The following is a 24,441-nucleotide window of genomic DNA, read 5'->3' as shown; positions in this document are numbered from 1 at the left end:
CATTCCTCAGAAATGATATTCGAATATTGGTCTTAACCCATTAAGACCTGGAACTGTGTCATTTTTTGATTTGAGCTAAAAAAACATTATTTTACACTTTCGGCTATTCAAAAATAGCAGATCTACAAGCTCGTAGCGCGGCACCGAGTGCCGCGCTACGAGCTTGTAGATCTGCTATTTTCGAAAAATTGTGAAAATGTGCAAATCATTGAATATAATATATTTTTTAAAGCGAACATTTTTAACTCAAATCTTTGCTTCTGGGGGGGTCCCTGGAACAAAATATTTGGAGATGGGGGATCCGCGGTCAAATACGTATAATTCTGGGGGTCCTTGACATGAAAAAGATTGAGCACCACTGATATAGAAACGTACGTTTTTTTTAGAAAACTGTTGGGATTTAGGAGACATGTAGAATCGGCTTCAGGTCTTAAAGGTTTAATGACATTCACTTTTACACCACATTCAAAGTCTTTGTCCTGGTCCTTCAAAAGTGTACAAAAAGTTTTAAGTGAAAATTCCATTCCAGTGATCCATGGCAGGTGTTTTTCTCTCACATTTCTAAAGCCTTTTCAACTGCAATGAAAAAAGAAATCTTTGCCTGCGGGTGTCGCTGGTGAGGGATTTTGCCTGTCAATCATCGCCTCTGCTCCGCCCCCCCCAAAGGAAAGGATAGGGGAGGGGAGGGGCGAGGAGGAGAGTGGGCGGGATTAATCGACTGTGACCTCACTGTCGAAGGGCCAAGCTCAGATTACTTTTCAGCCTAAGTATTCAGAAAACCCCAGACGACAGAAAATCCACTGAATGTTCTAAGTTCAGGTTTTTTGGGTGTAATTGAGGTCATAAAACCCCAAATAAAACATTGAAAATAAAAAAAGTGAAAATGAATGTCATGATACCTTTAATGGGTTAAAAGTTGGCAGATATTCGAATATATTCGAATAATATTATTAGTATAAAAAAATATATATATTTTTTGAATATCTAATATTAATTTACCAGCCCTACTTACCCTCCTCACCTCCCCCCCCCCCCCCCCCCCCGTCCAGGAGCAGGCATCCTGGGTGTGTCGGTGTGAAGACCGCGTGGTGCAGCGTCTGGAGCAGGACTTCAAGCTGACCCTGCAGCAGCAGAACTCGCTGGAGCAGTGGGCCGCCTGGCTGGACGGCGTGGTCTCCCAGGTCCTGAAGCCCTACCAGCAGAGCCCCGCCTTCCCCAAGGCCGCCAAGCTCTTCCTGCTCAAGTGGTCCTTCTACAGGTGAGAGAGAGCGGAGAAAACGTAATGTGAAGATGAGTCAGTGGTGGAAAGTAACTAAGTACATTTACTTAAGTACCGTACTTAAGTACAATTTTGAGGTATTTGTACTTTACTCGAGTATTTACAATTTCCAATACTTTTACTTCTACTCCGCTACATCTCAGAGGCAAATATTGTACTTTTACTCCACTACATTTATTTGAAAACTTTAGTTACTAGCTACTTTGCAGATACAAATTATTATATTATAAAACATACATTGACCACTTCAGCCCAATTTTATACATAGGCTATTTGAAAATAGCCGATCTACAAGCTTACAACGCGTCGCATCGCGACGCGTTGTGAGCTTGTAGATCTGCTATTTTCAAATATTTTAGTGCTTTTACTTTTGGTACGTTAAATACATTTTGATGCCAATACTTTTGTACTTTTACTCAAGTAAATTTTTTATTCTGGACTTTTACTTGTAACGGAGTATTTCTATATTGCAGTATTGGTACTTTTACTTGAGTAAAGAATTTGAGTACTTTTTCCACCACTGAAGATGATGAGGATGATAATGATTATGATGATGTTGAGGAAAAAGTAAGCAGCCGCACCGGACTTAAATCTTCAGGGTCCGTGATTTAAAAAAAATCTGTTTAAATCAATCCTCTTCCCCGGCTTCAGGATGGACAAAACTCTACCATCTTGTTTTATTCCCTTTGTTCAAGGTCAAGCCTTTATCAGTCCCATCAGGCGGAACTTGATTGCAAGTTTAGAATATAAAATATAACAATGTGAAATGATTTAAAAGCTAAACGGGTCACCACCGACCAATTACACTTACAGTGTTGGCATTTAGCAGACGCTCTCATCCAGAGTGAGTGCTAGATCAGAATAAGTAAGAGTGAACATGAACTCTAATCAATAAACAACAATGTAAATAGCAGTGGTGGAAGAAGTACTCACATATTTTACTCAAGTAAAAGTAGCAATGCCACAATATAAAAATACTCTGTTACAAGTAAAAGGCCTGTGTTCAAAATGTTACTTGAGTAAAAGTACAAAAGTATTGGCATCAAAATATACTTAAAGTATCAAAAGTGTAAAAGTACTAAAATGTTTGAAAATAGCCTATGTGTAAAATAGGGCTGAAGTGGTTAATGTATGTTTTATAATATAATAATTTATATCTGCAAAGTAACTTGTAACTAAAGTTTCCAAATAATTGTAGTGGAGTAAAAGTACAATATTTGCCTCTGAGATGTAGTGGAGTAGTAGTAAAAGTACTGAAAATGTAAAATACTCCAGTAAAGTAAAAAATACCTCAAGATTGCTACTTGAGTAGAGTACTTGAGTAAATGTACTTAGTTACACCACTGGTAAATAGTCACGTAATTAGAGTGCAGAGAGAACAGTGTAGGGCTTCAAAGAAACATCAGGACATCAGGTAAACAGTGAACCTAGCATCTGTCCAACTATAACATGCTATCTATCTACTGTAAATGACATTCTTATATTTTGTGGTCAAGAAAAAAACTGTGGTTTAACCCATTGAGACCTGAAGCCGATTCTACATGTCTCCTAAATCCCAACAGTATTCTGAAAAACGTATGTTTCTATATCAGTGGTGCTCAATCTTTTTCATGTCAAGGACCCCCAAAATTATATGTATTTGGCCGCGGACCCCCATCAAAATATGTTGTTCCAGGGACCTCCAGAAGCAAAGATTTGAGTTAAAAATGTTCGCTTTAAAAATATATATATTCAAATATTTGCACACATTTTCACGATTTTTCAAAAATAGCAGATCTACAAGCTCGTAGCGCGGCACTCGGTGCCGCGCTATGAGCTTGTAGATCTGCTATTTTTGAATAGCCCAAAGTGTAAAATAATGCTTTTTAGCTCAAATCTAATAGTGTTAATCCGGCCCCCCCCCCCCTCCCCTCCCTCTGGCCCCCACAGCTCCATGGTGATCAGAGACCTGACTCTACGCAGTGCTGCCAGCTTTGGTTCCTTCCACCTGATCCGCCTGCTGTATGACGAGTACATGTACTACCTGATAGAACACCGAGTGGCTCAGGCCAAGGGGGAAACCCCTATCGCCGTCATGGGAGAGGTACACTACACACACACACACACACACACACACACACACACACACACACACACACACACACACACACACGTGTTCAGATTGAAGCATCTTCCGTGACATCTTAATAGTCTCGGATATTTCATATAAAAGCTAACGTTAAAGCCTCAATCTGTGATTTATATACCTGGTTGGCAGCAGAGCCATAAAGAGAGCTCTGACACTAGCGTCGACTCCCATTGTAAGAATGGAATGCGGAAGTGCTCTGTCTATCTCAATGAGATAGTTCCAATGTTTGGAACTAAAGCCCATAGGAGCCCCGCTTTGCGGCGAGATCAAAACGTGTCGTTACTCTCTTTTCTACACTCTGGTTGGCAGTGTGTAGAACAGCAGGAACAATGTTACTAAAACATCATAGCTTTACATATTGTGTCAATTGTTTACGAAACAGCGCCAGTGTGGGTCACACATCACACATTAAGACTTGGCCATACAGTACAAACATTTTCAGTCGTGAGGTTTTATTTAGCTTTAATCCGCGCACCCACACACACACACACACACACACACACACACACTCACACACACACACACACACACACACACAGACACACAGACACACACACACACACACACACACACACACACACACACACAGACACACACACACACACACACACACACACACACACACACACACACACACACACCCACCCACACACACACACACACACACACACACACACACACACAGACACACACACAGACACACACACACACACACACACACACACACACACACACACACACACACACGAATACAAACACCAAAAATATTACAAATGATCTCTACCTGACCATATTGTGTTGTACGATACTAACTACTTACGCGGCTACGCCTAGTCTCGCGTAGCCAGACAACTATTCCACAATCTCCGAATGCTATGTAGAGGCTGGAACTACACATCCCGAAAGCCGAGAACGGAAGCTGTTCGCCGTTTCCGTTAACGAAAATATATTTTAAAATATCGTTACATTTTATTTTGGAGGCCCCCATAGCCTGCTAAGCATCAAGCTATATACAGTATATGCTTCTATTATTTTTGGTTTATATTAGGACACATTTGCGTGACTGTAAAGACAAAACGGAAGCGGGGAGGAGGCTTCACATCCGCTTTTATCCTGTGATCATTCTCAGAGCTTCCGTGCTCCAGACTGTATGACGGAAGCATTTGAAAATTGTGGGAGGCAATAGTCTGGCTCGCTGTGTGATGAATAGTTTGTAGATCTGCCATTTTTATATAATATATTTTTAATCTGCCGATTTTTGTTTTTCAATTTTTGCCTGTAACGAAATGCCCATACTAGGGTTGAAAGGTTGAAATTGGTTAACATGATTCCCTCTCTTGTCTAGTTTGCCAGTTTAGGCCGGAGCTTAAACCCACTTGATCCTGACAAAGGTAACTTGATAATTCTTTACTGTGCCATGGTTATTAGAATATGGTACTATATACTGTACAGTATATCGTCGCTATCGGTCAGAAACCTTGTATCTCCATATTTATATTTTTATTTTTCAAAAAAATGTATGTGCTCAACACAAGGATGTGTTTCATTGACTGCCCCTGTTCTCTCGTCTGGCTTCCAGAAGAGGAAGAGGAGGAAGAGGACGAGAGCGATGACGAGGGCCAGGAGTTGTCCCTCCCCTCAGACGGGGGACAACTGGGGGACGAGTCCCTGGAACCCCCCGCCAAGCTGGCCAGAACCGACCAGAGAGTGCTGTTCACCACCAGCCCAGAAGAGGACTGAACAGAACACTACTAGACACACATTCATCATGTGGTTATAAATATATAGATAAATAGATATATAAATATATTATATATATTATACATATATACACACACTTATGTACAAAATACACTAATTTATACACTTGATACTACATGTAGATCTTGCATATTGTCTGTGCGTACACCCATGCGCGCACACACAAGCGCTGCGGTCCTAAGTAAAACGACACGTACCAAACACCAACCATTTCAGCAGCACCACTTCAGCCTGGACAGCCTTCACCTATCCACCATACTGCTGTAAGCACAGATCTGACCTGGCACAAACAGACCAGGCACTAGAATACGGCACTAGAATACTGAGAGAGATGAACACAGAGCCGAGTAAGTCAGATGTGTGTGTGTGTGTGTGTGTGTAAAAAAAAAAAAGGATTGTGGTCGTGTGTCTTGTCTTTACATGTCTCACTACATCTTTGATGCAGAGGTTGCATCTGGCCACGGTCGCTCCCTCTAAAACTGTCACTGCCTTGCCAAAGTGGTCCTAAAGATAGGGCTCTTTGTTTGTGAAAGAGAAGACTTTAAAAGTACATGGCTGCTGAACAGTGCGGTTCTGTCTGGCCCATTAGCTGTCACTTAATTTGTCAATCAGAGTCTGTGGGTCGTTTTGTAGAGAAAAGTGTGGGTGACTGACGTCAGGTTGTTGGGATAAAGTGGTGTGTGCGTGGTACACAGCCCCCATAGCCTGATTTTTATACTTACTTGCGCGCCAGTGTGGCATGTCAAAAATAGCAGATCTACAACCCCACCGCATCGCGATGTGACAATTTGGGAGCTTGTAGATCAGTTATATCCATGCACGACACTAGCACACAACTATATAAATCATGCTTATGCTGTGTGTTGTCCGTGCGCTTGCGTGTGCACCGAGGTCTCACCGCTGTGCTGTTATATCTAGGGTCCAAATGAACATTGTTTTTCATGATACTGTGTGTCACAAGTGCACGCGTCCGGTTATGTGATTTATCACCGCACAACCGTTGCCAAGCGTTGACTGTTTCTCTTTTTATTTAATTTTTTGTGTTCAATCATGGATTTTGGGAGAAATGTGTAGATTTCTTTTTTGATTTTATTTGCCTGTAAAGCTGTCGTGGTCTTGGGGTGCTTGACACAGCTACTATACACACTGATTACCCCCCCCCCCTCCCCCAGTGGCTGTGGAGTAAATGTTCCCATTTATTGCTACAAAAAAAAAAAAAAAAAACATCCTTCTACTTTTATAACATCCAGTTTTGAGAGAAAGAGAGAGTGTGAGAGAGAGAGGTGGATCATATTTTTATGTTTTTAAAGTGCTTAATTCCTTTCTTTTTGATTGGTTTCCTCTGTGGCCTCATAATTTTACTTTTTACATACGTACTTGTACTTTATTTCCCATTTCTTACGCCAAGTTTGGCAGATTTTTAACCCGGAAGCTCATCACTCTGTGTTGGAGCTCATCCTTCTTGTTTTTCATTTCACGTGTTTTCCGAGGAGGACTGTGCCGTGCCTGACTGAGATATAGATTAGTTGTATACATGCATACATTAAATATTTATACACTATTTTGAATTTTCCTTGTGTCACTAAGTGAATCTTTTTGTGCAGTGGATGGTGATGTGTCGTCACACATTGTAAGCATTCTGTGTGCGTTTTATTGACGTGTGCACTACGGTTATCAGCCCCTTAATCCTCCAGTGAATGGTCCACACATATATACAGGCTAAAGGGCCGGGCTTCTTTGCACAGATTGGCTAAGAACTCCAACACAGACATCTGAAATGTAGGGGTGCAACGGTTAATCGAACCAATCAATTTAGTCGACGATACAAAAGATTATCCATAATTGAATAGGGAAAATAGCCGATCTACAACCTCACATCGCGGCGCGAGACGAGGTGTTGTGAGCTCGTAGATCTGCTATTTTCGAAAGAAATAATCGATAGTTGCAGCCCTGCTGAAGTTTTCTGTCTTGTCTGTCTGCCTAGAGATGTGTCATTTCCTGCCGTGTTTTGGAATAGTCAGGTGCAGGTTCTGTAGGCGGCATGGTGGGAAGTCCCCTGAGTTCAGGTACCATTGTTTGTGCGGTTCAAAGGCCTTGGGTAGATGAATCCGATGACTCTTTCTGCACAGTCCTCCGCGCCTTCCGGCGTCATCATGCCCTTCGGCGTGTTTTCACCTCCCCTCATCCTTCCTGCCATCGATCTCGTTTTGCTTCTACCATTCAAAAGACATTGTCCATCACCATGGTTTGTTGTAAAGTACAATATCACATCTATGGTTTTTGATTTTTAACCACTTGAGCCCTATTTTATGCTGTGTTGTACGGCGGCATCGTTCAAAAATAGCGGATCTACAAGCACACAATGCCTCTCGGTTGCGACGTGTCGTGAGCTTGTAGATCTTCAATTTATACTGCTTTTGAAAATGTCGCCTATATAATGACATGCCCAAAATAGGATTGCCAGGTTTAAAGTGGTTGAAGTCTGTGTCTTGGAAATCTTTTTTTTTTTTATAGCTGCAATGCACGTGTCCTGAACATGCATTGCTTCGAACCAGCATGTTACCCTCATAAAGCCTACTTTATACTTTTGCGGGACGGTGTCACTCGCCGCAACAAAATGATTATCAAGTGAAAGGCGAGCGACACCATCATATTATGAAGTATAAATTAGGTTCAAGGGAATCTGACTACCGCTACCACAGCAGCGAACATATCACTCCTGTCTTTTAACAATCTACACAGCATTATAGAATGACCATTCTTTATCCAATACGAGAAAAAAAAAATGTTTTGTCAATTTTATAGTGCTTGGTTTCTTATGTATAAAAGCAAAAATAAATAGGGAAAAGAAATGTTCTGTGGCAGTGTTTTATGAATTTGGTCAGCTACAAGTATGACTGTGCCTTTGGAGGTGGTAGAATGCAATTCAGATGTTTTTAATTTTAAAGATAGAGAAAAAAATGATTAAAATAATTTTTAAAATTGTCTCCCCGGGTGTCTCAGGTTTCTTCTCTCGAGATGTTCCAGCAGGCATGCATCTTGTTATGAACAAAATGTGCGAAAACCGCATTTGCATCATTTTAACCCAATAAGACCGGGAACGCATCTGTGTGTCATTTATAGATTTCTTTGGCTATTAAAAAATAGCAGATATACAAGCTCATAGCGTGGCACCGAGTGCCGCGCTATGAACTTGTAGATCAGCTATTTTTGCAGAATCTCATAAATTTGTGCAAATCTTTTATTAAAGAGAACATTTTTAACTCTGTTACAGCTTCTGGGGGGTCCCTGGAACAAAATATTTTGAGATGGGGGTCCATGGCCAAATACATATCATTTTTGAGAACCACTGATATTATAGCAACATGCGTTTTAAAAAAAAAACGAATTTTTGATTTAGGAGACATTTTGTAGAATCCCCCAGAAGCAAAGATTTGAGTTACAAATGTTCGCTTTAAAAAAATATTTATATATGTATTCAAAGATTTGCAAAAAAACTGAGCTTGTATATCTGCTGTTTTTGAATAGCCCAAAGAAATCTAAAAATGACACAGATGCGTTCCCGGTTTGAATGGCTTAAAGCTCCATTTGTCTGTTGTGGCTGTGGCTGGCAGTAAGGCTTGCTCTTGTGACAACAGCTATAGCCTATACTGTCGCTGTGTCAGAGGCAGCACGTGCATCCTGTCGTGGTCAGTGACTGGCAGTTCTTCTGCACAAAGGCTTTGATCGTAGGGCTTGGTTAACTGGAAATTCTGTTAGAATATGACCACGCCCCAACTGACTCATTGGCTTTACACGCACACGTGTGTATTACAAATATACACGTTATACAAATAAATATAAAGCTTATTGGTAACTTTGCATTTCTTGGATAATTAGAGTTTTTACCAACTTAAGATAATGTTTAATTTTACATAGTAAAAATAACACCGCTCCGGATGTTAAGTAGGTTTTTCAGGCCTCGTCATCACTGGCTCTCAGACTGAGACCAGGTCTCATCGTTGTGGTCAGTCCCTCTGAATAAATAGACCCAACCTTTTTTTCCGACCATATCTGGGTGCTTTGTTTTGGGATGCGTTTTGTGGAACTGTTCGTGACCTTTCACTTTGACAGAATTCTCTGATCGCAGGTAGAATGTCATGATTCTGAAATGGGTTGCACTATGAGTACTTTTACTTTAGCTACTTTTAAGTATATTAATACTTAGATTTTGAATACAGGACCTTTACTTGTAACTAAGTATTAAAGTAAACAGAATATTTACTTGTAACTAAGTATTTTTTACACTGTGGTATTGCTATTTTTACTTCAGTCCAGAATCTGAGCACACAACTGCTGTTATGACTCATGCGCTTTTGTTCCATCATGAAGTCATAAAAGATTACATTGATTTTAGTCTATTTTTTCCCCACCATGTGCTGTTGAAAGATAAGATGTGTTATTAAACCTTTATTGATCCCCAGAGGCAACTTCAGGGTAAATGAAAGATGAACATGTAACAATTTAATGTCACTTAAATGTTGACTTATTTCAGAGTAAGTCTAATTAGAATTAAAAGGTAGGCTATTCTTGTCCAGTATTAAGTAGCATGAACTAGTTTCTTTCTCCTTATTTTTTTACAAGCATAATAAGAACTTTTAAGGCAAACTTTTTGCAAATTGCCTTTCAAATCTAAACTATTCACTATATACCATCTATTCAAAAAGGTACAAATAGCATGCACATCACATCTTCACTCCTTCAGATGTACTGTAGCTCCCAATCAGACTGTAAAACAGTCCCAATTATATGGCAGATGTGTGAACAGAGGTAAAGATGTTTCATTTAGTGCACCATCATGGACAACTGCTGTACAAACTTCATGCTAGCACACAAACACCTTAATGAAACTACCCATCTATGATGCGTCAAAATGTCTGCTCACTCATGTCTGTGAAAACAAGTCAAACAAGTCATTTATATACATTTTGTAACTTCAGTAAAAATATGAAAAGGCTACATCAACAAAATGATGCTGAAGAATAACTGGAGCCGGCTTTACATGTTTTAATCTGCACAGTCCACAGTAGCTATTCTTTCCTAGCCTGGCATTGGCCAGACTGATAATGTGGATTCACACACGTTATCAGTCTGGCCAATGCCAGGCTAATTCTTTCCTCCCAGTGGATGTGACTGTACCCCATAGCCTGCATGGTTAGACTAATCAGTTTATTAATAGTGACACCTAGTGGTAAACTGGTGAAACTGCCATGTCCTGGTCATGGCAGTAGAGAAAAGGAAACAAGAACACACATTTGAAAACAAATTGATGTTTGCCCTTTTTAATTGAACAGAGTATTGCTGCTGGTGGTCAATTATTCACAATTATCCAACTGTGCCGCCAGAGGCAGGCTCAAAGCTGCCATTCAAAATACAATAATCCTACCTGATACATTACCGAGTCAAAACCAACAGACATGTATTGCTTAATACAATATCCAAACCAAGTAACCAACACATAGGAAGACTCCGATTTGATCATGGTGATTTGACTTTTTGCACTTCACCCATTTTCAACCATATCTTCATATAATTGGTCCTCACTAATGCTCATTTTAAGATGGCATGGCACAATTTCATAGTTTACTCGCTCTGGACCTCAGAGGTGGGCTGTGGACAGTTTACAATTCTGGACACCAATGACAAAATAGGTGGATTTCAAATATTTTAAAAATAAATAAATGTATTAATGCAAGAATAATAGTTCAGCATGCTAACTTTACGGGAAAACTGTAGTTTCCATTAACTTGGAATCCCCACCGATGATGTCATTGGGAGGCAGGTTTCTGAACTGTCCACAGCCCATCTCTGAGAAGCAGAGCAAGTGGACAGAAATTATGCCATCTTATGAGCATTAGCGAGGACCAATTTTAGGAAGATAAGGTTGAAAATGGGTTAAGTGCTCCTTTAAGCATTATAAGAATGAGATGACCGGACGGGATGTCATGACATATCTAAGTGGCGTTTATTAATAGAAGAAAAAAAAAAAACAGAAAAGGCGTAAAACGTAAAAACCCACGCATACAAATTTGAGGTGAAACACAAACATGGCACTGTTAAGCATCTGTGTCATTTTAGATTTTATACGAGAAGTGTGCGTCACGAACCACTTGAACCGTAGCATCTCTTTCCAGGGCGAGGCATTGTAAGCTTGTAGATCGGCTATTTTCGGCAAAGAGGTTTGGTGTAGGGGGAAAAGGAGCAAACCATGTACATAGCCTAAGGTTAAGTTTGACCGTAAGTATTGAGGGTTTTAAGTCGTTAAATGTCTTAAATAAATAAAAAACATTCATTTACACAACACTAATAGTCATTGAAGCCATCTATGAAATAGTTTAATCTGGAACACAATTTTATACAACATGTAGTGGGGGTCCCTGCTTCATCTCTCTCTCTCTCTGCTAAGGGGTCCTTGGCTTAAAAAACGTTGAAGACCCCTGACATAGAGAGAAATGCAGAGAACACTTTCCGCTGTAGGTACCCATAGCTGAACAACCGCAAACAGTCAAAATCCTCTCGCATGCCATCGCATACACTCTCATCCACACTCATACATGCATGACTCACACCACTGTAAAATTGCATTCACACACACTGCATGTACATGAGCCCACACAGAAAGAAGAGCACATTCGTAAGCAGAACGGATATCAGAAATGACTCAAACTGAAATAGTTGAACAGCAAGCAAGCTTAGACATGGGTGGGGTAATAAAAGGTACATTTTCTCACTTATTTCTGACTATGCAGTATAATCACAATCTTCACAGATCTATGCGCAATTGAGTAAATGCAACACTAGGATTAGAAATTGTGTACTTTTAAAACTGATCTGTTTTAAGTTACTAGTTGAGTTAACATTACAGTTACTGTACCCATGTCTTGAATTGACCCTATGCTGGCACAGAAACACCAAAATGAAACCCACCTACAACTGACGTTATTACCTTCTGTGTTTGCCTGTCAAAAATGTCTGCTGTGAAAAGGGTCCCCACATCAGCGTTTCCGAGGCTACTACGTCCATCGCAGCAACCACATGGAAAAGAGAAGTTTAAAATGCTGAAAAGCTGCAGTAACGGTCATGACTGCATGCCAGTCCTCTCAGCAGCGATGCACCACCAATGTCTTTGTTCGGTTCACATTTTTAGTCAACAGTGTCCAGGTGATGGATGAAGGTGAGGCGTAGTCTCACCCCCTCCCTCCACATATGACATAGAACGCTAAACCTTAAACAAAACAAACAACAACAAAAGTAGACAAAACCCAATGTCCCAATGGCAGCTACATTGTTTTCTCCAGGAGGGTTGGGGAAGAGGAGCGCTTATTTTTGTTACCTCAACATCCTTTAAATCACTTGACAACAAGGCAGGCATGCTGACAGCACGGCCTTGAGGCTCCTGAGCGAGCTGCTAGGTGAGCGAGTGCCTGCGGCAAGCAGCTGATGGCTGTGCGCAATGACGAGCGTGCCGCCTCAGTTGGCAAGCTGTGGTGGACAAAACTGTTCATCACATGAAGCAAAACGAGCACTCCCTATCTACTGTCTCAGCCAATCACCAGCCGCGTCTTCTCCAGCCATCCTGGGGAAACAATATTGCAATCTGCTAGTGGAGTGTTCGAGGTTCAAACATGAATCCCTTCTTCCTGGTTCCCTTTGGAATCTTGAGCTCCATTCACCGTAGCGTCTCACTGGGTCTGAAAAGCAAGATGGTGCAGTTAGAACTATGACGAAATACAAGATGGTCTCTTTTGATTATTACAGCGGGACAAGATCACTTAAGACCTTAAACGCATCTGTGTCACTTTAGATTTCTTTGGCTATTCAAAAATAGCAGATATACAAGCTCATAGCGCGGCACCGAGTGCCGCGCTGCCGAGTGCCGAGTGCCGGACATTTGTCCTAAACACTTTGTCCTAAACAGCACATAAATAAAATAATCAACATTATTGCTAGAGATCACAATACAGAAAGAAAAAAGCCGGCGTGCATTAAGAATAGGACCAGCTCCAGTGACGCGGCAGCCACAGTACCAACCTGTCCTTGCTGGGTAGCAGCTGGCTGTCCAGGGGCCTGTGCTGTGGGTCCATAGTAGGCAGCCTGCTGCCTATAGTACTCGGCCCAGGCTGCGCTGTAGTCTGGCTGGCCTCCCGCTGAGGCTGCAGCGCCACCACCACCTGCTGCTCCAGCCCCGGGGCCTCCAGCTGCTGGCGTGGGGGCCGGGGTTGGGGTTGGGGTCGGGGCCCCTGCCTGAGCTGGAGGAGAGAGACACAGAGGCTTAATGAAAGAGTAAAACGTATCTAAAAGACATATAGATATAGGAGCGCTCCGGTAGCTGACCGGATATGGCGGTGATCACATAAGTGCAATGTGACCGTCCCTGATTCAATACCAGTTGGAGACCTGTGTTGCTTGTCCTTCGCCCTCCCGTCACACTATCCTGTCTGAATATAAAAGCTCAAATCTGCATACAAATCTAAATATAGGTAAATAAATAAATAATTCTATTATTGCAATTCTTCAAATGACCCTTCATTATGTGCCGGTGTTTCAGACCTGCAAAACCTCATGAAACTACAGTCACTATAGTTTATGTCACTCGCTAATCATATCTTCATAGAAATGACAGTAAGGTTTACAGATTGGTGCTAGGCTATGAACAAAAAACTATATACATTTCACACCCTCGAAATTCCCATCCCTAATGTTCACAGGCTGAGTAAATATAGAAAAAAAAAGGAATTTGGGGTGACCCATATTTGGGTCATTTGGTGACCCCCAATTTGACTTTTTTTCTAATAAGTACTCATCCAGTGAGGCCTTGAATTCATGGAGAAATGTTGTTTGTGTTGCTTTCCTTCAGTGTGAATGAATGACTCCAAAAACAAAGGGAATACTTGATGAATGAGTATTCCATTAAGCCTATAGATTTTTATTTATTTACCTGGCTCTCTTGATGGAAGAGACAATTAAAATCATAATCATAAGAAGACATAATCATTCAATTCAGGTCTATGCAGCGTGTTTACGCTGTATTGCTATGGCTCTATGGCCTTCACCGCTGTCTCTATAGACATACTTTGTAAAACTCTATTGTGACCGCACAACACATCATGTTATGAGCTTATAGATCTGCTATTTTCAATGCGCAACATCATTGTATGGCGGTGATGCTATGGCGGGGCCTTAGCATCGGCTGTGGAAAAAAAATCCATCCAAATGTGCCCATCAGCACAGACATATTCCCAGGGGTAAAGTAACAGAAAAAGAAGAAAGGCCGTCTCTCACCCATCTTCTTGTAGTACTCCTCCCAAGCCTTGGTGTAATCCTGCTGCCCCGCCGGGGTCTGGGCGGGTTGGGTGTGGTCACCTGGGACGGGTGCACCTCCGGCCGGGTTTGCAGGGTTCTGGGCCGGCATAGCCCCCGATGGCTGCTGGTAACACTGGCCGTAGTATGCTGCCCAGGCCGCATTGGGGTCAGCAGCCGCCGCCTTGCCTAGAAAAGATGCAGGGTGGAGGGGGTGAGGGCCCTCATAGGCTGAGGGTGAGCTTCTGCTAGTTTCCTGGAGACCGGGCTTGGAGACCGGAGGGAAACAGAGTCGGGGTTAGTAATGGCTCATTTCACCCCGTCACTCACAACAGTCCCATCAATGCTCCACCGGTCTCAGATTTAGACAGAATTATCATCATACCTTATCTGTAATGACTGGAAGGAATATACGTCATTTATAACCTAAATACCTTAGGACGAGGTACAGTAATATGCAGTTATAAGGAGAGGTACCACAGTGCTAATACAACCAAGAACAACTACATAAAGGAGTGATATGATGTTCTGAGGCTTGACAAGCAGCAGGGGCAGGTCAAAGAGGTGACACAGTGACTCACTAGGGTCATGGGGTCCCTGGGACTGCCACTGCGGGTAGCTGTTGTCGCTCCAGCCCTGAGAAGGGTACTGGTGAGGCCCTGGAGGACCTCCACTGGAGACGAGAGAAGAAGACATTTTGATTACGACCTTCTCATAATCATCATCTAGATATTGAACACTCCAGGCTCCTCTGCCCTCGTCATTATTTAGTCATGGACCAGTTCATTGTATAACTTGCAGTGCTATCTGTCCAGTAGCTACTCACTGTGGGGGTCCAGGGGGTCCTGGGTTGTAGGGGTTAGGATTGTAGGGGCCCATTGGACCAGAAGGACCTGGGCCACCTGGGCCACCTGGGCCTGGACCCACAGGACACAGAGGACCCTGGAACACACAGCACAGCCACATAAAACATGCATGTACGCGTATACTGTATACAAACAGACGCCACTGGAACTTATTTGCGTTACTGTACATGTTTATGGCACACTTTATAAACAGTGACGATAAGAGTCTCAATTCTGTGAACACACCACAGAGATCTGTATGTACAACTACGCGTGCAAACAGTTTTCGTAACATGAATCAAACTATTTTGGATTTCGATATCTCATTGCTCTGATTTGGTTTCTATGTGAACATGGAGAGCAAAGTACAAGACAAATTTCTTCCATGTGTGGATGTACTTGGCCAATAGCTTGAATACATGGTAAAAGGATAGGTGGGCACCAAGGAAGAGTGGGAACCTCTGTGTTAAATTGGCTTTTTTTCCAAAATGTTAAAAAATTTAATATTTGGAAAATATTTGTAAGTAAAGTAAAGCATATATGATTAGAACATGCTTAAACGTTTGACAATTAAGGTCTAATATTTCTACAATTGCTACAAATTACTACAAAACCTGTATATCCAGTCATTTTGGGGCATAAACAATAAGTTGAAGGATAACATTGAGTCTGATAATGATGTGCAGTGCATGTTCACATCATGTATATTTTACGACTATTTTAACACCTTTACCGCCGGGCCCGTAGTTCTACGGGCCGTTAAATCCAACGGTTAAGCGCCGAGCCCGTAGTCCTACGGGCTGCGGTCTTTTCGCGCATGCGCGGTCCGGGTGCACTTTCGGATTTTTTTTGATCCACTTCCGTTTCCGGTTTGATGACAGGAAATAGAATTATTTGGGATCCGGTTTCGACGATCACGCCCGCTCCCATTCTACAGACGAAACTGAAACTCAATTCTCTTCCTGTAGTTTTTTCTCCTCGCATTTCACTGTTTAACGTAATCCGCTCTAACTCAAACATGGATGCCCCGTTTGACACGTGGTTTTCACTGGGAGATACAAGGAGATCTCGCGGATGTAAACAGACCGTTCACGGCTCAATCTTAAGGATTTTAACAAGATCTATGGCGACATGAAAAAAACAAAAAAACAACAAAAACACCTTGGCACTGGTGAGTACATTATGAGATTAACCTCTGGCGGTGGATGTGTTAAGACTTAAAAAAAAAAGAAATTACATTTTGGACAAAATAGACAATTTTACATTGAGGTGCCCAGATGTCCCTAGTGCCCACCTATCCTGTATCCGAATACATAACATGAGGTTGTCCTCATGTCATCAGTCCATTTATCTAATTGAAAACCACTCGACTCCATGAGCACGTCTACCCCACTTGTTCAGTAACCATACACAGGGGTAGGGGCGTACTGTACCTCGATCTTCTCCTCAATCAGCTGCTTGGCGTGGTCTATCTGCTGCGGTGCCCCCCGGATGATGAACATCTTGAAGTTGGGGTCTCCGTTGGGCGGCGGCTGGCGGGAGATCTCCACGAACGCCCCCGTCTGCTGGTTGATGGCCTTGACATTCTCTCCTCCCCGGCCGATCACCAGACCGCATTTGTGCGCAGGGATGGAGAAAGTCATCTCCCCGCCAGGGGGCCCCCCCCAGCCGCCCTGTCCCCTGCCTCTGCCCCTGCCGCCCGGGGGCATCCCCGGCGGACCCGGGGGTCCCTGGGGAAGGAGATTAATCACTTACTGTAGCTGTGACATTGTGCCCTGCTCTCTATGTGATGAATGTGTAGTATTCGCTGTTTTTGTAGACTCAAGGCTCTGTAAGCTCTGAGAATATTTCCGTTACTCGGTGCTTTACCAACTGATGCCAGTAGTTTATTGTCGTTTATTGTTTATTAGGAGATTAACATCCCATAAGCTGTAATCACGTTCCAAATTGCACCTACAGTATGGCCTCAAGCTGCATGCCGCCATGCGGTTATTGCGAGCATATTAAGGTCAGTGGGATCGCTTTACCCTTGTAAATACGCAGTGGGCTGCACCTGTGAGGCAGACCCGTGAGTAGTAGATGTTTTAAGTACATGTCTGTAAGAGTATGTGCGGTGCATGCATACCCCTTGTCCCTCCTCCCTGACCCTTATGCTCTGCAGCAGCTCGTTGATGATCTGGGCGGCGTGCTCACAGCGGTCAGGGGGTCCAATGACGTGGGCCATCTTATCTGCACCTGTGCCATCATCTGAGAGAGAGAGAGAGAGAGAGAGGGTGTGTTTTAAAGATTCGACTCACCCAAAACGGAATCTTTGCATCAAAATGGGAGCCTTGAGAACAGCGTGCTAGGTCCTACGAATACAACTCGATTTCTAGATAAGCCTATTTTTGGGCGGTGAAACCGCCCAAAAAATAGTGAGGTTTGAAAATTTGTACAATTATCCTGCGCTGTGATTGGCCAAAAAGTACCCCGCCTAACCCTGCACCGTGATTGGCCAATTACAGTCTATTCAGGACTGTGATTGGCCAGTGTCACATGACACATGTGCATAGCCCTATATAAAAAACCATAACTTTAAAAAAAACATACATTTGTTTTTTTTAAGTTATGGTTACTTCCATCATAAAGAGTGTTTCAATAAATGTATTTATTATTTGTACATGATTGGTTGACTCCATTCAGTATTGTGATTAGCTAGCAAGACACCGCCCACTTCACACAGGGTGTGATTTTTTTAATGTTATTACATATCGTGTGGAGGATTAGTGCAGGCACAAACCACCTGGTTTGAACTGTATCCGAACTCCGGCATCGTTTTGGATTTTCTTGATCATCTCCCCACTGCGACCAATCACCACGCCCACAGAGTGTCTAGGCACAGGGATCTGAGAACAGACGGGAGGACACGCGTCAGTCATCTAGTTTGGCTCGGTTCAGTTCACAGACGTCCGAGCCCAATCTGAAATAGCGCCTCTCACACACTTACATCAATGCCTCCTTCTCCTTCTCCTCCTCCTCCACCACCACCACCACCTCCGCCGCCGCCGCCTCCTCCTCCTCCTCCACCCATGCGGGAGCCATATTCGTTCCTGTCACCATAGTTTCCCTGTTCCCTCTCCCTCAGAATCTCCTGCACCATCTCCTGGGCTTGCTGAACAGACCACACACACACACACACACACACACACACACACACACACTTGTTATTTAAAAGGTGAGGTGGATGTTAACTTTGACCTTCAGATTGACCTCTCATCACTGTACCTGGACTTTATATGGGTCTCCGATGATGCGCAGGGGCTTGTCCATGTTGGGTCCCTGAGACGCATCTTGGATCAAGATCATCTTCACACCAGCGCGCTCCTGCAGCAGCACAGCAACCGGGGTTCAGCACCACTTTTAAATCACTGACGGCGTTCCAGTAGCAAGGGACTTGCATTGTTGCCGTCCGTCACGCATTACCTCAAGCTTGAATACTTATTATTTCCTAATTAACCACTTTCATCCTGGTGTCCCTATTTTGGGCATGTCATTATTAGCCTGGTAAACCCTCCCTCCGGAAATCTCATTTCTATTTGATTCCTGGAGTGAGTCTGGCCTGATCCGCCTTTCTGCAATATTGGCTGTGCTGGAGTTGGGCGGGAGTAATACCGTTGACTGACAACCCCTTCAGCCAATGATAATTTTTCCCCTTCAGCCAATCAGCAGTTCACCAGTCTTAATGTGACGCAACGAGACTTTTGAGACAGCCATACCCAAAATGGGTTGCCTTTTTCGGATACAATGGTGTCACTGCCTGCCCCTACCGGTTCTCTAAATTTTTATTTTTAAATAGGCTTTGTCATGATTAATTGACCACATATATGAAGAACTAAATTCTATCCAAACGATATCTTATAAGTAAATTCCGTGCCTCAAAATAGAAGTTAGAGAGCTTTTTGAAGTAAAAAAATAGCGGAGAATTGGCCGCACAAGAAAAAGATGGCTGCCGTTCGTGTTTTGGGCTCACTCGAACTCGCCACCTGATTGGCCAACGTAAGCTGTCAATCACAGAACAATGAGCGACGACGCTGATAGGCTCGGCCGTTTGGCATACACAGCCAATATTGCAGAAAGGCGGATCAGGCCAGACTCACTCCAGGAATCAAATAGAAATGAGATTTCCGGAGGGAGGGTTTACCAGGCTATGTCATTATAGGGTCAATGTCAAAAATGGTCAATACATTTCAATATGTAAAAAGAAAAAAAGCTAAAATAGATCTACTATCTCACAACGGGTTGCATTGCGATGCGTTGTGCGCTTCTATATATATATATAGCAGATCTACAAGCTCATAGCGCGGCACCGAGTGCCGCGCTATGAGCTTGTATATCTGCTATTTTTGAAAACGCATTTTTTAGATGTTTTTCAAAAAACAAAAAAAACATTTTTAAGAATCGCCTCAGGTTTTAATGGGTTAAAGTGCCGCTGTGAATGTTAACCACATAGCCCTATATATATATATATATATATATATATATATAGGGCTATGTGGTTAACATTCACAGCGGCACTTTAACCCATTAAAACCTGAGGCGATTCTTAAAAATGTTTTTTTTGTTTTTTGAAAAACATCTAAAAAATGCGTTTTCAAAAATAGCAGATATACAAGCTCATAGCGCGGCACTCGGTGCCGCGCTATGAGCTTGTAGATCTGCTATTTTTGAATAGCCAAAGAAATCTAAAGTGACACAGATGCGTTCCAGGTCTTAATGGGTTAAGTACACATGCGCACACACAAACACACTACCTGTAGCTGTTTGATGGTCTCGCCTCCCTTGCCGATGACAAGACCAGCCTTGCCGGCAGGAATCATGATCTCCTGAACCGTTCCGTTCTGCCCGTTGGTCGACTCGTGGAAAGAAGAGGGTGGTGTGCCCCGCCCCCGCGATACTATCTCGTCCAATAGCATCTTGGCTTTCCTGGTCACGGAGGAGCAAAAGAGACGATTCGACTGTGCCATGTTGGTACGGGACAATGAACGCCACAGCCACACTAATATATCTGATAGATACCTGGCCAAGTCTAAATATAGTTAATCGTCTTTATCTGTTGCTTCTGTGCTCGAAGAACCAGAAGTATTGTTAAGTCCTGGTAACAAATTTCTTAGTCCTTTTCCTATAGTTCTTTTTTTTTACCTCTTTTATCTCCCCAATTTAGTCGTTGTAGTAGTTGTATCCTACTGATTCACCTACCAGTGAGGAGCCTCCACCGGGAGGACGTAGAGCCTCCGTCCTACTACTCCCGCTCAACACCGCCTGCTGACAGGTGCCGCCCCAGTCCGTAGGAATACATGCAGTAGCAATTATCACCCTCATTGCCGTATGTGTTTTCCCCCCAAAATAGGTTCACCATTATATGGGGATTTATCTTATTGAAATTCAAGAATATGTCCGTAACATTGGTACCAGAATGTTTACAACACTTTGTAACTCTTTCACCAAATTACATACCAGGATTGTTTTGTATACAGTGGTAAAATCGTGCATGTTTGTTTGCATTACGAACGCGCAGAGTGATTTTGATACCTGGTTTGCAATACAATGAGAAGGAAGAGAATTGCAACTTCTGGTTTCTTGTTCTCGCAGTACAGATGCTACATATAAAGATGTATTTGGACTTATACAGTACCATGCCCAATTGGTAGCTATGCAACCTTAAAGGTTCTAACAAAGGTCAACATTGCTTTAAAAAGGTCTCTTTTTAACTCTATCAGCCCATTTATATGTAATTATACTCACTGTATGCAGTCATGGGACCCTGTGAGAGTAACATTCCTCTCCGGAAGACCTCCGCTGTCTGGAGACATAACACACAGGTGAATGTCTAACTAAATGTAATATCAATTAGAGTGCCACATATGTTTGACAAATGTTTTATTATTAAAGCCTAACTGAGCTGCATTAACCATTACCTGGATAAGCATAAGATTTAAGGACACACACAGTACCTGGGGATATCTGAACCTTGCAGCCCGAGTCCTGTTGTATCTTATTGATCTGTTCCCCTCCCCGGCCGATGACTGGAGGAAAATTAAGAAAAGAGGGATTAAGTGGTAGGGTTGGGATCCTTTAGGATTATATCGATTCCGTTTCCTTAACGATTCCCTCTTAACGCTCCGATTCCTTAACGGTTCCCTTTAACGATTCCTATAGGGGGGTTCCAAATAAACCCTTAGAAGTCTGTAACTCTGAGAGTGTACTATGGAGTGTTCCACACTCAGAGTCATGGTGGTTCTTGAAATTAAAACATTTGAGAACCACCTGCTATTGTAATTGCAGACATAGCAGTCTGCAATCCACATTACCAACTCTGACAGTGTGATAAAACCCCGGTTCCGGAAACGGTTCCAAATGTGACGGAACTGATTACGGTTCCTCAGGTTCCGGATCCCAACCCTAGTGAGTGGTCTGCTCAGAGGGTTCTGTGGAGTCAGGAGCTGATATTTCCCAAACATGAATAGAGGTAGGAGAGCTATACACTCACCGAGTCCCACCATGCTGTCTGGAACACTGTAGTCCTCTGTGCTGGAGGTGGACCTGGCACTGTGAAGACCAGAGAAAGAAAGTTAAACGCGGGTCGCAGTGACGGCTGAATACAAGAACGGTCGCCCAAAAAACACGCTCGAACCGGGTCAAATCCGGCGATCTCCGAACGGTCGCCACCAGGTATTATTTTATTCCTAAACTTAACCTCAGTAAAAGTATGCCTAACTCTAAACGTATTCCTAACCTTATCCTCAGTAAAACGAATACAAGAACCGCTGGGGGGGCGAGCTGGGGGGGCGAGCAGTCCGCAGAAAAAATGGGGGCGAGCGTGTTTTGGGGCGAGCGTTCCGATTATCTGACAGCTCAGATCATCCAGAGTGTCAGACAGACAAGCAAAAACATGTTGAACCATCTAATGGTAAACTATACCGGTGACTTTATCTGGGGACAATTCAAATGGTCTCTGCACCTACGTTTCATTTCCACTGTTATGATTGAAAAGCATTTAGGCCTCACCTCTGCTGCGCGAGAGCAGCAAGTTGGGCTCCAATGGCTGGGATTGGAAAGAAAGACATGCAACGTGAGAAGAAAGAGAGAGTTCAGGTTACGGACGGAGTGAGAGATGATAATGTGACACAGTTAGTGTAGGAGAGATGCACAAGTACAAGGAAGGGTGAAGGGGACAAAAGTATTGACACACATACAGTACATGCTGGTCTTGCACTCAATAATAACTTATAATAGTAAATAGTTATAAACAAATCAGGAAGTCAAAAAAAAGGGCTTAAAAAGCAGTGGTAGAACACTTACACAGTGCTGTGGCCGAGTCCATGTCACTCTGTGTGGCCATCTTCTTGCTATCTGGTTGATCTGTCACGAGAGCAAATAAAACATATTGTTGCTGTAGCAGAGGTGTGTGAACACTGCATAAATGAAACTCCCCATATAGCTTTGCTTTTAAATGTGTGTCTGTGCTGTGCGTGCGTGTGCGTGTCTTCACTCAAAAGCAAGGTATCATTAAATACAACTTGAACTGCTACCTGGATCCTCCAGCTGTCGTTTTTGTGCAGGAAATGGAAAGACATCCGATGCGTTGCTGTTGTTCATGGGAGGACCCGCATCGCCCCCAATCTTCGCTGCAATCTAGGGCACATCATGAGGTGCATGTAAGCCACATGACAGTGCAGTACCAAACCACCTAACCACATGAACCCTAGTGTCCGGACATGACAAAATAGAAAAACATTGGGCGGAAATGATGATTTACAAGATCAGATCAGCTACTTTCTGCGAAGAGATTTGGTGCAGAAGGATAAAACTTAAGTAGAGACCCCTGTGTATCCAGCAGTTGAGCAGGCTGCTGGGGTATCCCGCCCAGTTAACAAAGCTCAACAGGGGGGCCGCCAAATCTTTGTATGATAGGATCATTTGTCCCTATATATATATATAGTGCATATTCTGAAGAGAACTTAAGCCAAAAATTGCAGATCTTGGATCAGCTATTTTCGGCAAAGAGGTTTGGTGCAGAGGGAAAAAAAGAGCAGAACAAGTACAGAGTGAAAGGTCAAGTTCACTAAGTATTGACGGTTTAAGTGGTTAAAATATACATTAACATGAATAAAACATACACTGATAGATAGTGCTGTCAAACAAGTCTATGGAGCTATCTATGAAAAAGTTTAATCTACGACACAATGTAATACAATGGAGTGGTGGGGGTCCCTGCTTCATTTCAATTTGCATCCCTAGTCCTGATAGACCTGTTTTGTGAATCCTTCCATGTTCAACATTGAACTTGGATGTGGCATCACACACACACAACAGGCACATGACAGCATGAAAACAACATCTCCACTTTATATGAGCTGATGTTATGACAGAAGTAGGAGGAGTAGCCCAACAGTAGCTGACTTGGCGAGATATTCTTCAGACACGTGGCATTATGTTGTTAATAATAACACGGCTTGTTTATGTTATATGTATGCACACGATAATATAGCCTGTGTAAGCTAACCCGGTTAGCTGGGTGACTCTCTCTCTGCTCCACAGAAGGAGGTCCGTCACTCCTGCTGCACCTCCTCACCTGCCGGGCCCGCTGGACCGCGTCCATGAAGGCGTCTTTCTTCATGCCTCCCCCGCCGCCGCCGCCGCCGCCGCCGTTCGTCCCCATGGCTGCCTGTCCGCCGAGAGGAGGTGGTCCACCACCACCGGCCCCAGCAGGGCCCCCGGGGGGCGGCGGTGCCGCGTTGTAATCCGACATGATGTTGACACACACAGAAGAGAGAGTGGGTTTGTGGGTGGGGGGTAAGGAGTTAAGATTAGACCGCCGGTGGGTCAAAGCTACTCTAGTGGGAGCACTGAGCAGTGATTTAAGAAGAGGGGAGGGGAGGAGGAATATAAGAACGCTCGGCCCAAAACACGCTCGCCCCGGTTACCTCGGAACGGTCGCCACCCAGGTGTTTCTAAACGTAACCTCAGTAAAACTATGCGTAAAAACCTAACCTTATTCCCAAACGTAACCTCAGTAAAACTATGCCTAAACTAAACCAAACCTTATTCCT

At 43.2% G+C, this 24,441-nt stretch overlaps 2 protein-coding genes across 7 annotated transcripts in view; one reads left to right on the top strand and one right to left on the bottom strand.

Moving 5' to 3' along the window:
• Nucleotides 1–8,153, top strand: part of rfx1a (regulatory factor X, 1a (influences HLA class II expression)) — a 30,530-nt gene extending 22,377 nt beyond the window's left edge. For all 4 annotated transcript variants that reach the window (XM_080446749.1, XM_080446748.1, XM_080446747.1 and 1 more), the window contains exons 15-18: nt 1,050–1,258; nt 3,209–3,362; nt 4,753–4,798; nt 4,987–8,153. In XM_080446749.1, the coding sequence (XP_080302875.1) occupies nt 1,050–1,258; nt 3,209–3,362; nt 4,753–4,798; nt 4,987–5,147 (570 nt within the window). In that variant the 3' untranslated portion in view covers nt 5,148–8,153. The remainder of the gene's footprint in view (nt 1–1,049; nt 1,259–3,208; nt 3,363–4,752; nt 4,799–4,986) is intronic.
• A 3,367-nt stretch (nt 8,154–11,520) lies between these two features.
• LOC308098413 (far upstream element-binding protein 2-like) lies at nt 11,521–24,327 on the bottom strand. 3 transcript variants are annotated; one of them, XM_080446758.1, is made up of 18 exons: nt 23,895–24,327; nt 22,921–23,023; nt 22,691–22,750; nt 22,397–22,433; nt 21,879–21,937; nt 21,343–21,414; nt 21,134–21,191; nt 20,143–20,314; nt 18,617–18,715; nt 18,339–18,503; nt 18,135–18,237; nt 17,478–17,599; nt 16,786–17,082; nt 15,334–15,449; nt 15,089–15,180; nt 14,490–14,696; nt 13,239–13,456; nt 11,521–12,898 (listed from the first exon to the last, which is right to left on the bottom strand). In XM_080446758.1, exons 1-18 carry the CDS (start codon nt 24,138–24,140, stop codon nt 12,890–12,892), a joined length of 2,235 nt encoding a protein of 744 aa, XP_080302884.1. In that variant the 5' UTR covers nt 24,141–24,327; the 3' UTR covers nt 11,521–12,889. The 3 variants fall into 3 exon arrangements, with proteins under 3 accessions (XP_080302884.1, XP_080302885.1, XP_080302886.1); XM_080446759.1 differs by having other exon boundaries at nt 23,964–24,327; XM_080446760.1 differs by lacking the exons at nt 11,521–12,898; nt 13,239–13,456 and having other exon boundaries at nt 14,611–14,775; nt 23,964–24,327.
• Nucleotides 24,328–24,441: the final 114 nt, after the last annotated feature.

This window comes from Gymnoscopelus braueri (assembly GCF_963280865.1).
Source record: "Gymnoscopelus braueri genome assembly, chromosome: 13".
NCBI lineage: Eukaryota > Metazoa > Chordata > Actinopteri > Myctophiformes > Myctophidae > Gymnoscopelus > Gymnoscopelus braueri.
Note: the sequence above shows the minus strand (reverse complement) of the source record. Positions and strands in the feature narration are given on the sequence as shown.

Excerpts from the sequence above, each read along its gene's own strand:
- LOC308098413 (XM_080446758.1), bottom strand. The coding sequence starts at position 24,140 with ATGTCGGATTACAACGCGGCACCGCCGCCCCCCGGGGGCCCTGCTGGG. Across the intron at positions 21,415-21,878 it reads AGACAGCATGGTGGGACTCG|TCATCGGCCGGGGAGGGGAA; the intron begins GTGAGTGTATAG and ends ATTTTCCTCCAG. Across the intron at positions 15,181-15,333 it reads GGACCCCCTGGACCCCCACA|TGGAGGTCCTCCAGGGCCTC; the intron begins GTGAGTAGCTAC and ends TCTCGTCTCCAG.